The sequence below is a fragment of the Cebus imitator genome, unplaced genomic scaffold (genome assembly GCF_001604975.1).
Source record: "Cebus imitator isolate Cc_AM_T3 unplaced genomic scaffold, Cebus_imitator-1.0 Scaffold240, whole genome shotgun sequence".
Classification (NCBI taxonomy): domain Eukaryota; kingdom Metazoa; phylum Chordata; class Mammalia; order Primates; family Cebidae; genus Cebus; species Cebus imitator.
Genome location: NW_016107555.1, coordinates 317,093 through 330,747, shown reverse-complemented (window position 1 = coordinate 330,747; position 13,655 = coordinate 317,093). Strand labels below are relative to the sequence as shown.

At 59.5% G+C, this 13,655-nt stretch overlaps 1 protein-coding gene across 8 annotated transcripts in view; it reads left to right on the top strand.

The window, feature by feature from the left end:
* Positions 1–13,655, top strand: part of PLEKHG5 (pleckstrin homology and RhoGEF domain containing G5) — a 38,780-nt gene that overhangs the window by 8,341 nt on the left and 16,784 nt on the right. For 3 of the 8 annotated variants that reach the window (XM_017498298.2, XM_017498297.2, XM_017498302.2), the window contains exon 2: positions 451–527. In XM_017498298.2, the coding sequence (XP_017353787.1) occupies positions 504–527 (24 nt within the window). In that variant the 5' untranslated portion in view covers positions 451–503. Of the gene's footprint in view, positions 1–450; positions 528–1,502; positions 1,527–5,467; positions 6,309–10,517; positions 11,252–11,517; positions 11,762–13,655 lie in introns of those variants that run through there. The other 5 variants (XM_017498295.2, XM_017498296.2, XM_037727785.1 and 2 more) reach the window with 4 other exon arrangements.

Sequence of the window (13,655 nt, the reverse complement as noted above, 5' to 3'; positions counted from 1 at the left end):
ACGGGGGTCGTCCCTGAACGTCGGGGGCTCCTCTGTCTCTAAAGGGAGCGATGCAGGGCGCAGGGTCAGCAGGAACCTGGGACCTTGGAGTCTTCTACCCCCAGCAGCCCTACCGAGACCCCTTGGGAAGTCTGGGGCCCCAGTAGGTCACTGAGCGCTCCCCCACTTATCCCCCAGACTAGAGGGACAGAGAAAGGGAGCAGCTTATTTCCAAAGATATTTTCTCCCTGTGGAATCTGGATAATTTCCCTGGGGAACTGCAGGAGAAAAGGGCTCTGCAAACAGATTCCCGTGCAGATAAGTTGGCATTTAAGAGAGAAAGGGACGTTGACCTCCTTTGAAGGGAGGACTGAGGAGATTGCCCCACCCTCCTCTGGTCGGGAGGCCACTGGGGCCCAGGGGGGAGCCTGGGTGCCCCGCTGACTGATGCCCTCTGCTCCTCCCCTGCAGATGACCAGAGCCCAGTGGAAGAGAAGGGACTTCGCTGTCAGAACCCCGCCTGCATGGACAAGGGGCGGGCGGCCAAGGTAGGGAGGCTGGAGAGCCTGGGACACTTGGGGACAGAGGGGCCAGGGCTCTAACTGCCCTCTCTATCCCAGCACCAGCTCTCCACAGATCCTGGCATGGGTGCGGCTGGCTGGGCCACAGTGTCCTCTGGGTTCAAGGGTAGATGGGACCACAGTGTGTTTGGTTTAGGAGGCAGAGGGCCTTGCCCCGGCTCAGGAACAGTGGAGTCAGGGGACTTCTACAAGAACAGGGGTGTGGGGGTTCCCTAAAGTCCTTTGCTGCACTGTGGTCCTTACAACCATTCTGAGGTGACAGGAACTGTAGCCCCATGTCACAGATGAGGAAGCTGAGGCTCAGCCAGGGGAAGTGGCCTCCCACGGTGCTGGTGTAGTGCCCAGCTGGCACCCGTCCTGTAGTACTTGGCCACTCTTCAGGCCTGGGCACGGGTCTGAGGTGCTTTGGCACATGGTGAATGTGACCATGGTCCCAGGGATGACAAAAGGAGGAAGGGGCCCTGGAGTGCCAGGGCTCGGGAGCTGGGAGTGGGGCAAAGTCTAAATCAGGGAGGAAGGGAGCAGGAGGAAGGATGGCTGTACTGCCTCGGCGCTTCTGCCTGTGACGTGCTGGGCTCAGTGCCACCTGCTTTCTGTGCCATATCTACTGCTTGTGGCAGCTCTGCAGGGAAGGCATCATCACCCTGTTTTTCAGATGAAGATACCAAGGTTCAGAGAGGTCCAGTGATTTGGCCAAGGCTCCACAGCTCATGAGAGGTGGAGCCGGAGTTTGGAGCCAGGCTTGGCCCCTCCCAGCAACCATTTACATGACAGTAGTAATAACTGCGCAACTTAGTATCGGCCCAGGCACCGGGACTCACTGATTCCTCCCTCTGGCTTTCTGAGATAGTCCTGTCCTTATTCCCACTTACAGATGGGGAAACTGAAGTTCAGAGAGGTGAAGTGGCTCGCTCAGGGACAGACTGCTAGGAAGTGGGAGAGCTGGGATTTGAACCCAGTACCGAGGTCTGCATCATACCAGGGCCCGTTTTCTCTTCCACTGTGTGTCTCAGCGCTGCCAGCTGCAGGAAATGTAAAATGCCACCCCCCGCCCCCCGCTCCCCTCCCCTACTGCACCCAGACACACACACACACACACACACACACACACACACACACACTCATTCTGCACAGGAGGACTGCAGTGAGGGAACAAGGAGAACTGCTGTGGGGGCAGGGCGGGGAGGGGGCGGCCTCCAGTTGCCGTGGTCACCAGGCAGGGGGGTGATGTGATGTCAGATACAATCTGCTGGCACGGATGGTGCCTGGCATGGGGCTCTGGCGTTGGCTGGTAGCCTCTTTCCCAGATGGGGGCTCCTGGCAACAAATTGGCCTCAGCTCCCCGCAATATGCATCCTGCCAGAGGCCTGCAGAGCCCCGAGGCTTCTGCCTGACCTGCAGGGGTGGCTGGGGCACCAAGGCATACTGTTCCAGCCCCTCCTCTGGACAGCTGCTCCCAGGGCAGGCCCCCAAGCTGCTCAGGCAGGGGCAGGGGAGGGAGGGTCCAGCCTTTGTAGAGGTGAGGCCTGGGAGAAGAGAGCTGGTCTCAGAGTGGGTGTGGTCCCTCTACAGCCTCCAGACTGCACCTCCAGCCCTGGCCCGCCTGGAACTCAGCACAGCTGACATTAGTATCAGCTGATGAGGGTCACCCAGCCTGCACTGGGAGAGTCTGGGCCCTGTCACCAGTAGGAGGCCCTTTCAGACAAATGACACAAATTCATTGTAGGGGCAGAAATGCCTGAATGATCAGAGGCAGAGAGGGCCAGTCAGGGAGGGCATCCTGGAGGAGGGGGCCTATTAATGGATGTGAAAACATGGATAGGCAGAACAGAGGCAAGGGCAGTCCGGGAAGGGAGAAGCAGTGGTGGAGAGGAGGTGAGGGACACTCAGATTTGGTGATAGTGTTCAAAGAATAACATTGCTGCTGATGATAAAAATGACCACTACTTGCTGGGCATGGTTGCTCACACCTTCAATCCCAGCACTTTGGGAGGCTGAGGCAGGAAGATTGCTTGAGCCCAGACGTTTGAGACCAGGTTGGGCAACATGGGGAGACCTCTGTCTACTAAAATTAAAAAAAAAAAAAATATTGGCCAGGTGTGGTGGTGGGCACCTGTAGTTCCAGCTACTGGGGAGGGTGAGGTGAGAGGATTGTTTGAGCCTGGGACATCGAGGCTGCAGTGAGCCATGATTGTGCCACTGCACTCAAGCCTGGGCAGCAGAGAGAGACCCTGTCTCAGAAATACAAGTAACAGGCTGGGCGCAGTGGCTCACGCCTGTAATCCCAGCACTTTGGGAGGCCGAGGCAGGTGGATCACTTGAGGTCAGAAGTTTGAGACTAGTCTGGCCAACATGGTAAAACCCCATCTCTACCAAAAATATAAAAAATAATGAGCCGAGCGTGGTGGCACACGCCTGTAATCCCAGCTACTCGGGAGGCTGAGGCAGGAGAATTGCTTGAACCTGGGAGGCAGAGGTTGCAGTGAAGCTGAGATGGCGCCATTGCACTCCAGCCTGGGCGACAGAGCGAGATTCTGTCTCAAAAAATAATAACAATTATTGCTAACCAAACATGTTTACATGCCAGGCGGGGTGTTAGGCCCAGTGAAGCCTCATGAGACCTCAGAAGAAGAGTATTATTCTTATGACCACGTGACTTGTAAGGAAGTGGAGGCCCAGAGAGGTAGAGGAACTTGCCCACATCACACAGCATGATTGTCAGAGCCTGGCCTGAGTGAGGCTCGTCTGATCAAGAGCCCCGTTCTTACTCTCCAGGATGTGACCAGCATTTTGAAGGAGAAGACTTCATTTATTCATTTACCAGACCAGCTGTCAGCATCTGTTGGTGCCAGGCCCAGTTCTAGGCCCAGGAGATCTCCAGGGAACAAAGGGGATGCCTTCCTGGAGGTGACCCTCTGGCTGTGCTGGGAGGAGGGAAGGGAAGTGACCCTGGTTGGCCAGACGTCCCCCCAGGCTGCCCTGGTGAAGGAGTGATTTCAGGCAGGGCTGGACCCTTCACCTTCTCTGCCCACCCGTGATGTTCTGTTTGAGGCTCTCCTGGGCACTGGAGCTTCTGAGATGAATTTGTCATCTGTCCCCTATCTCCTGCCCCTGGAGTTCCCACTGGGGAAGGGCTAACCAGGATGGACTTCCTGGAGGAGACAGCTGGAGTCCTGAAGATTAAAGAGGTACTGAGATGGAGGAAAGCTAAGTGAGCAGGGGAGGGACATGGGGGGCTGTAAGGGGCAAGCGAGGCCAGCGGGCACAGGGAGGAGGGAGAGGCAAGCTGGACTAGGAGCACCTGCATGACCAGGTGAGGGGTCTGGACTGTGTGTCATGGAGACCCCAGGAGAGAAATGGCCTCTCCCCAGGATGAAGCTATGTAGAGCAGGAGCGGAGTGTCCAGTGGAGGTTCACACACTGTCCACACCTCTGAGCTCCAGGATCAAACCTACTTTTTTCCAGCTGTGCGACCCTGGGGAAGTCACTACACTTCTCTGAGCCCCAGGTTCCTCATCTGGAAAATAATCCTGCAGTGAGGAGGAAGAGAGGCCCATATATAATGTGCTTAGCATAGAGCCCGGCACAGCGTAGGTGTGCAGGGTGTCCTGGGAGTGGGGGTAACAAAGACACCTCTAGACTTTGGGTGTGGCCTCCATACCCGCCCTGGGATCTAAGACCTCTCCAGGCTCCATCCCAGCCACAGCTTCTTGCACACAGGTGGAGCTGGGAGTGTGGGGAGATGGGGGAAGGCAGGGGAGATGGAGGCAGGGTGATGGTATTGTGGGTTCCCCCTGCCCTCCTTCAAGGCGGCCACGGGACAGTGTGTGAACCCCCAGCTCCCTGCTGGGCTCCACTGGACACTCCGCTCCAGGTCTAGTCAGGGCACCTGAGGTCACAAGGAGGTGTGGAGGAGGACACTTGTGGCCCTGGGCCACAGAAGACACTGGGCCACCAGGTGAGGGTGTTTATCATGGAGGAGGTAGTGATTCCAGTAGCCACCACTGATCAGCACGTGCTGTGCGCCAGGCCCTGCCTTGGCGCCTGGCACAGGAACCTCATCTGGCCATCTCTCCCTCTGCAGTAGGAGCTGCCCCATCTCCATTTTCTAGAGAGGACCCTGCAGACTGGCGAGGTAAAATTATTTGGCAAGCAAGGCAAGACCAGGACTCACACCAGGCCTGCCTGTCCTCAGAGCCTCCCATTTCTACTGAGCTCTCAGGGGGAAAGCTGTGAATTTTTCTGCACAGCTCCCAAGAGCCTTGACAGGGAGGTGGGGTTCAGCACAGTACAGGAAAGTTTCCAGCAGCTGGAGCTATCCCCGAAGTAGAGGTAGTGAGCACCCCACCACTAGACATAGGCAAGCAGAGACAGAAAGGGAAGCGTAGAGGGGATCAGTGTGGAGTGGAGGTTGGACTGGAGGATCTCAGAGTTCCCTTGCAGCTTAACAATGGCCTGTGAGGTGGCAGAGATGAGTCAGGGTGTGCGTGTGTGGAGGGAGGAGTGTGAGATGAGGCCAGGGAGAGGAAGGGGTGGATCTGAGGTCCCCGTGGAGAGGGAACAGGCAGGATGTGAATAACGGGAGAGGGAATCACCTATTCTCCTGGGCAATGCTTTGGGGGTGAACAGCGCAGAGCAGGATGTCCTGGGAAATGGCCAGCCAGGTTTGGGCCATTTCTGGAGGTGACTGGTCCCTGGAGAGAGGTGGTGGGGCTGTCTGCAGCCGAAGAAAGGGACAGGGCCAGGGAACCAATGCAAGGGGACTCCTGGGTTTTGGCTAAGTAATTTTGGGGGAGCAGGTGAAGACACGGGGCCCCTTGCCCAGCCAGGAGCTGCCCTAGGATAGGCCTGGCTCCAAGGGTGGGGTGGGGCAGTCTGAAAGTTTTGGCCTGGAAAGGGGTACGGGAAGGCGGTGTAGAAAGCTTGAAAGTTCGGAACAGGCTGGTGGACCTGAACCCGCCTCCTCGAGTGGGCCCCCTGTGTCCATAACCTTCCCAGTCCTGAGCCCAGAGTTATTCTAAACTCCCGCTGCTGGGAGAGGGGAACTGGGAACCACTAAATGGCGGAATGGCACCCTTTTTCGGCCATGCCACCTGGGCCAGAAATAAAAAAGGGGGCGGGGCAGAGAAAAGCGGGCTGGTTCTGGGGCACCGCGGAGGCCACAGATCCGAATCCAGCTTTTTATAATGGAGCTGAAGCAAGCCTGGCTCCGGGCGGTTCCGGGGCGGGCTCGGCCTGCGGGTCCCTTTGCCTGGTCCCCTTGGGCTATTCTGTCGCGGGGAGGCTTCCTGTCGCGGGCCCTGGTCTCTCCCCACCCCTCTTCCCGCGAGCCCCCGTCTTCAAGCCCAGGTTAATGACCAGGGACTTTGAACTTTTTGGAGATCTGCAAAGGGCTGGCCCCTCGGGGACAGTGACGCCCCCCACCCCCTCCCCTGAGCCCGGATCCTGGATTACCCCAAGCAACGGCCCGGCCTCCAGTCACCTCCCTTGGTCCGGCGCACGGCCCTTCCTCGGACCCCTCCTCTCCCCGTCCCAGCCGGGCGGCGCCGTTGGTACATCCCGGCCCGTCCAGGTGGTAGCGCCCGCGCGGCTACCGTAATTCCCGTACGTACCGCACCCCAGTCGGCGCGGAGTCGACTGAGCCCGTCCCGCGGCTCCCGTCCCCCTCTCCCCGCGCGCCCCGTGAGGCTTTGGCAGTCTTGGCCTGAGCCTCAGACACAGCGGAGGAGACCCTGGTCCTGTTCCTAGGTGAGTCGCGGGGAAGTGGGAGCTGTGCTCCGGACGCGGGGTGGGTCTGGGCACCAGGACCCCCCTAAATCTATGGACAGAACCCGGAGTCGCGGGTCCTACGTAGTGCCAGGCCTGTGAGTGGGTACGGGGTCCTCACCAGTTATGTCTCCGTTTACTTGAAGGTGGAATGGGTTCAAACGCCCGCCCCCGCCCCAGTGTTTCTAGGGTGGGGCGTCCCGGAGATACGGCAGTGAGGAGTCTATGAGACCTCGGGCCCGGTATGAGGGGTGTTGGCTGGGCAGGGGGATCCTGGAGGGACCTGGGCGCGCGGCGTGGCTGGGAGGCTAAGCCGACCCTGCCCCTTTGGTCAGTCCCAGAGTCGGTCCCAGGCGGAAAAGCCCTCTCGAGGCCAGCAGGGGGCGCCAGAGGCTGCGCCTCGGGCAGTCTATAAGGCGGCAGGCACCCGCTTGGGGGTCGGAGATGCGGGGGGCCCTTGAACCCGGGGAGTCCCTGGCCTGCCTTGGTGGAAGCCTGGGAAATAGAGGCCAATGGAGCCCCTAGAGATTCCTTAATAACTCCTCAGGTTGAGGGAGCTCAGGGGTATTTTAAGATTCCCCTGCCCCTTGGCCAGGGTCCCCGCACATACTAGGACCTGGCAGCCATCCCCATATACTGAATTCTAGAGAAGGGCTAGGGCCCTCTCAGCACAGTTGGGGAGATCGAGGCCCAGTGGGGGAAGGACAGGGGTAGTGGGCTCCAGACCAGGACTTCTGAAGCCCAGGCAGGTGCCCTCTTCCCTCTCTCCCTACCAAGGAATCTTCTAAGTGGTACCTGGAAAGGGGTTGCTCCGAAGACACACGCTGGGGTCTGGGGCTGGGAACTGCAGGGGCCGGGCAGGAGGGGATGTTCACAGACTGCAGCCCTGCTCCCTCTCTCTAGCTCTGGGTCCCAGCCTTGGGCATCCCAGCCAGGACCACTCTCTGGGGAGGAAGGGGCCTTCCTGGCTTCTAGGACCTGTAAGGCGGGCCTGGCCTGGGGAGGGATTTTCTGTGCCTCTGCCATCTGCCCAGCACAGGGCAGGGCCTTAGGTCAGGCGAGCCTCAGAACCCAAGGGGTGATGGGTGAGGCCTGGGCCTAGGGGAAAGGAGGGTGGGTGGGCCGGGTGGAGCTTAGAGAACCTCCTGGCAGAGCTGCCCCGCCCTTGCTGGCCTGCCTACGCATGCAGCCTCCACCCCGGATTTCCAGGGTGTTGGGTGGGGCCTTGTGACTAGCAGGCTCCCAGGGGAGCTTAGCCCTGGGGGAAACCCCTGGCAAGGACATCCTCCAGCCAGAGAGCCCAGACTCCTGGTTCCAGGTCCATCTGCTGTCTGCAGAGCCTGAAGCTGGCCCCAGACTGGTGTTCTCTCCTGGACAGGGAGGTCCCTCTCTCACCCAGACCAGGCTAGAGCCCCAGCTCGTTGTGGGGCAGGGATGCCCGGGGGACCCCTTGGTTTCCCATCTGCTTTTCTGGGACTGGGGGAGGTGGTACTGAAGGACAACAGCCGGGTGGGGGGCTCCTGCCTGGGAGTCTCCATTATTCATCTGCCTCCGCATCTGGTTTCTGGGTATCAGTTTCAACAAGCCGGCCCTGACTCACAAGCCTGGAGCTGGGGCTGGGCTGGGGAGGGGCCCCCTCCCCAGGGAGTCTGGGACCAGGACTTCTTGGGCCTGCCCCTGAGCTGTTCCAGCTCCCTGCTGTGGAGAGAAGGTGGGAACTCAGGAGCCTGCCCAGGCCCACCCCCCTGCCCTGGTACAGGGGTTGGCAGCTCCTTTCTGATCCACCCTCTTGCCCCTAAGGAGCAGTCCCCAACCCTGGCGGAGTACCCAGGCAGCAGCCTCACTCAGGGATGGCCAGGGCCCTGGCACTCAGGTGACCTCTGGTGATCTGGCGTGACCCAGCTGGCGGTCTCCACTTGGTGCAATCTGGCTACCCCACACCAGTGGGCTCCCCACAAGCTGGCTTTGGAATCTGCCATGTCTTCAAGAAGGCAGTCTCCAAGGCCCTGTTGCCCAAACCAACATTCAGCTGTCTTCAGGTCCCACCCCTGCCCTGGGCCTGAGACACCCATTTCCCCACGTAGCAGCTGGTGACTTTGGGGCAAGTCGGTTGACACAGGTTGACATTTATCTGTTCAATGGGGGTAGTAACAGCATCTCCTCTGAAGAGTCTTTCAGAAGAGTGAATGGGATTCACTGTCCAGAACTCCTGGGACAGGCAAGGTACTGGGGAAGGCTCAGTGAAATGCAGTTATCTGCCTCTGGGGCAGCACAGGGTGGAGGTCTGGGGCAAGGCCACTCAATTTGAAGTAGGAACTCACCTGCCCAGGGCCAACAGGCCCAAGGTCATGGATGCTAGGAAGAGGAAGAGACCTTTGGTCTGGCAGTGGGGAAGGCTCTGTGGACCGTTGGCCACAGGAGGGGATATCCTGGCCAAGCCCTTTCCTGTCCCCGTGTCCTTTTGTGGCGTGAAGGCCCTTCTTCTGCTTTCATCCATCTGCTCGCTGATCTCATCTCCACCAAGCACACCTACTGTGCACCAGGACGGTTGCCACCTGGCGGTGGTCACCCGGCCTAGAGCGGCAGGGACCTGGGCTGCTGTGCCAGGTGGGTCACCAGGGTTTCCTAAGTGTTGAGGACACAGTGAGATCCAGATGGCCAAGGCTGTGGCCTCTGGAGAGGATAGTCTAGTAGGGAAGAATGATAATAAAAAAGCGAACAAAGAAATGAAGTACAGGTAGTAAGAAATGCTGAGAAGGAAATAATTTAAAGGAATTGACAGTGGGAGGGTAAGGGTGGTTTATTTTGAAGGAGGGAAAGGACACCTTGGAGGTAACATTTAAGTTGGGGCTTGGTGCCAGCTGTTTGAAGATGGGGGTGTGTGGAATTCCAGACAGAAGACACAGAGGTGAAGGCCCTGAGCTTGGTGAGCTGTAGGGAGAGAAGGCAGACTGGCAGGAATTGAGGCGGGAGCCAGGCCGTGGTGGGATTTTATTCTAAGCAAGATGGGAAAGTTTAGTTTTCAAAACTGTCTATTGGCTGGGCATGGTGGCTCATGCCTATAACCTCAGTACTTTGGGAGGCCAAGGTGGGTAGATCGATTGAGATCAGGAGTTTGTGACCAGCCTGGCCACCATCTTTACTAAAATACAAACATTAGCTGGGCATGGTGGTGGGTGCCTATAATCCCAGCTACTCAGGAGGCTGAGAATCGCCTGAACCTGGGAGGTGGAGGTTGCGGTGAGCCAGGATCACACTACTATACTCCAGCCTGGGCGACAGAGCAAGACTCTGTCTCAAGAAAAAAAAAAAAACCCAACTCTGAGTCGGGTGTGGTGGCTCATGCCTGTAATCCCAGCACTTTGGGAGGCCGAGGTGTGCAGATCACCTGAGGTCAGGAGTTCAAGACCAGCCTGATCAACATGGAGAAACCCCGTCTCTACTAAAAATACAAAATTAGCTGGGCATGGTGGCACATGCCTGTAATCCCAGCTACTCGGGAGGCTGAGGCAGGGGAATCACTTGAACCCCGGGAGGTGGAGGTTGTGGAGAGCTGAGATTGCGACATTGCACTCCAGCTGGGCAACAAGAAAGAAAGAAAAAAAAAAAAAACTCTGCCCTCTGCCTGTGGGTGTAGACAGAGGGTGACTTGGACTTTGGGAGTGGAGACAGCCCTGGGAGTCTCCCAGCCTCTGATAAACTGCCACTGCCCCTCCCAAAGCCATCTCATAGACCCTCTTTCTCCATGGAACCAGGTGAGGAGGAGCTGTTAGGGGTGGGTGGGCTGATGACAGACAGCATGGCCACCCCACCTTCGTGGATACTGAGGAGTGTCCCAAGGAGGCCATTCCAGAATCCCAGAGCTAGTCTGGGTTTCAGTCTTGCCCATGGACTTATGTCTCTTTTTTTTTTTACCTTGTTGTTATCACAGTAAGTCACTACCAGCAGAGGACTTATGTCTCTTTGTGTCACTTTATCCCCCACCCCGTGAATGGGGATGATAGTGCCTGCCCTGCCTTCCTGGGAATCAGTGTAAAAGCGCTTTGACAGCCACGTAGTGGTGACCCCAGCACTAAAGTCTGTGGGGTGGGGGATGGGGGTGTGGTTTGCATCTTCTCTGGCTGTGCCGAGTGCCCCCTAGCGGTGGGGACCCAGCCTAAAGCCGCAGGGACTTGGGCTGCTGTGCCACGTGGGTTACCAGGGTTTCCTGATGCCTACACCTCACCCAGCTCCCTGGGACTGCCCAGGACAGCCTCTCAGAGTGGCCCTCCTTCTGCTCATGGCCCTTTCCAGAAGCCACCGGCCCTTGGGTCTTGGCCTCTGCCATGCCTGGGCAGTGGGCATTAAGGGGGGTGTCCCTGGGGCTCAGGCTCTCAAGTTAGGGTCTCCAGGATGATGGGAGGGACTGAGATGAGTGCTGGTTGTGAGGTTGGGGTGGGTGTGTGACTGGAGTAGATAGGGGTGTCCCCAGGGCTAGATAGCCGGGGCCTAGGACCCTGAGGGAAATGTGTCCCCTCCTGGCCTCCCCCTTCTTGTGCCTGTATTCTAAGAGCTCCCTTGCTGGGAGGAAGAAGGGGTCCCCTGGGCTGAAGCTCTGATGTGGGCGTGGGGTTCTCTAGGAGGAAGGGAGGAGGGAAGGTACCCTTCTGGCTGGGAGGAACCCTTGGTGTTGGCGCTTGGGGTGAGGTGGAGACCACAACAGAGTGGGCACCCCCAGGTCTGGGGAGGTTGGGTGGTCCAGAGCAGGGGCTCTGCAGTCTCGATGTGAGGTGGGGGGGTGTCACCAGCATCCTCCGCCTCCAGCATTCAAGGATCTCCCCAGGGGAGGGAGCAAGTTCTGAGGGGCTCTCTGGGCTGGGCATTGGCACTGGTATTGAGGAGGGAGTCAGAGCAGAGAGGGGCCCCGGCCGTGCAGAGGCGCAGAGGTGGGGGTCCCCCGGGGCTGGGCAGAGGTGGGGGCGTGGGTCCCGTGGACTTGATAGAGGCGGGGAGGTGGGGGTCCCCCGGGGCTGGGCAGAGGCGGGGAGGTGGGGGTAGTCCAGGGGCAGAGGTGGGGGCATGGGGGTCCCCGGGCCAGACAGAGGCAAGGGTGTGGGGGTTCCCGGGAGGGGAGGTGGGGATCCCCAGGGCTGGGCGGCAGGGGCCTGGGCGGGAGGGAGGTGTCCACCTTCCTGGGGGACTGGGGGCTGTTCCGGGCCCAGCCCTCCCTGGGGTCCCCGAGCTCGGCGGGGGCGGGCGCGGCCGCACAATGGCAGGAAGCGGGGCTCTGCGCTTTGTCCGGCGGGCGGCGCAGACTGCGGCTTCCTCCGGCCGCCATGGGGACAGGACCCGGTGTCTCCGGGCGCCTAGCGGCCTCCAGGCCAGGCCCGGGGCTGCCCTCCCGGGACTCGGAGCCCTCCTGGGCCGGGGGTCGTGCCCGAGACGGTGAAGGCCAGGTACGGGGCCAGGACGGGGTGGGGATGGGGCTGGGTGCCTGGTTCCTGCCCGCAGCCGCCCAGCCCTGCGCGGGAGGCCGGGGCGGGGGTGCGCGTGAATGTGGGCCCTGTGACCCCCTCTCCCCCGCGGCAAAGGATGCAGCCCCTGGCAGATGAGCCCCCTACCTGGGCAGCTGCACCCTGGGGAGGGGGACCTGGGACTCCGGGGTGTGTCCCCGCAGGCCAAGATGTCCCCGCCAACCCTTGGCCCTTTGTGTCTGGGGCCAGCTCCGGACGCACCTGTGGGTCCCTGGCTCTGTGTAGGGCCGCCCCTCTCCCTTTCTTCCTCTGCCCTGGCCCTGCCCACAGCCTCCTTCTGCCCTCGAGGCCTCTGTTTCTCCTTCTGCCTCTGGCCCCAGCCTTTGTATGAGGAAGTCTGGCTCTCGGTCCCTATCCTCACAGGCGTCTGTTCCCCAGAGGGCCCCCCTCTGTTATTTGAGCTGCCTTTCGTTAGAGAGGGTGGGAACTGGGTCTTCCCATGGGTGGGCTGTCTCCTCCCTTGGGGTGAGACCTGGACCCTGGTGTCCCTCCCACAGGACAGAGGCAGGACAGGGTGGGCAGGTAGGGGGGAGGGCAGTTGCGTCTGAGAGAAGGGGCTGGAGTGTGGCTTCAGGAGGAGCCCATTCTGATTTAGTGCTGGGGGAGTCCTGCCTCTGGAGGAGCTGGGGAGACTCTGGGGTTTGGGGGTGGGGCATGAGGTGGGATGGGGAGCAGAAACTTCACGAGGGGGCTCTGCCCATCCCACCTTCCCAGTTGGGCTCATGGTTCTCCCTGGGGGGTTTCTGGACCTTCATCCTCAACCAGACCTGCTCTATAAAGTCGGGAGCCACCTGGCTCAGATCCTGGGCCTGAGCTTCACTGCGCCCCCAGTGCCCCTGAGCCTGGAGGCTGCGGAGAGGAGGGAAGCAGAGGAGGTCAGGCAGGCCTGGGCACCAGCTCCTGCAGCAGCCGGAGGAGTCAGGCAGTCTCGGTGATGGTAGCAGCCACCCAGACCAGCACAGCAGGGAAACTGGTCTCCAGAGTCTTTCTAGGGATCCAGGGTGCAGCGCATCATAGGGCTCAGTCCTTGTTTGTTGAATACTGACTCTTCTGTAAGGAGTGAATCAGGGTATAAAATCTGCTGTCTGTATATTGGATTGATTTAAAAACCAGAATGTGGCACATATTCAGACTTGGACCAGAAGGGTCTCAGAGACCCTCCCAGAACTCCTCCAGCCTAGCATGGCTCCTGCCATGTCACCTCCTACCTGTGGTGAGGCCAGGGCTTGGGTCACGGGCAGATCTGTGGCCCCAGCTGGTACCGGGAAATCTAAGAAGGCCAGAAGGGACTGGAGCCGGGAGCCTCTGCCAGGCTGGCTGGGCACAGAGGCCAGAGGGCTACAGAGTCCACAGATGGGGGTGGGGTCCTGGGAAGAGGGGACAAGGTGGGGCAGGGGGCAGGGCTCTTCCCTATATCATTCTCGTGAGGAGACACCAGAAGCTTGGGCTCCCTGAAGCTGCAAAGCCTGATGTTTCTCTCAGCAGTGCCCTGTGGGTTCAGGGTGAGGGTGTGGGTAGAGCACTCGCTGAAGAGAGCTTAGTGATTTTTGTAGTTTTTGTTTTGTTTTGTTTTCTTTTGTTTTAAGATGGAGTTTTGCTCTTGTCGCCCAGGCTGGAGTGCAGTGGCACAATCTTGGCTCACCGCAACCTCCACCTCCAGGGTTCAAGCGATTCTCCTGCCTCGGCCTCCCAAGTAGCTGGGATCACAGGCATGTGCCACCACACCCGGCTAATTTTGTATTTCCAGTAGAGCCAGGGCTTCTCCATGTTGGTCAGGCTGGCCTCTAACTCCCGACCTTAGGTGATCCGCCCGCCT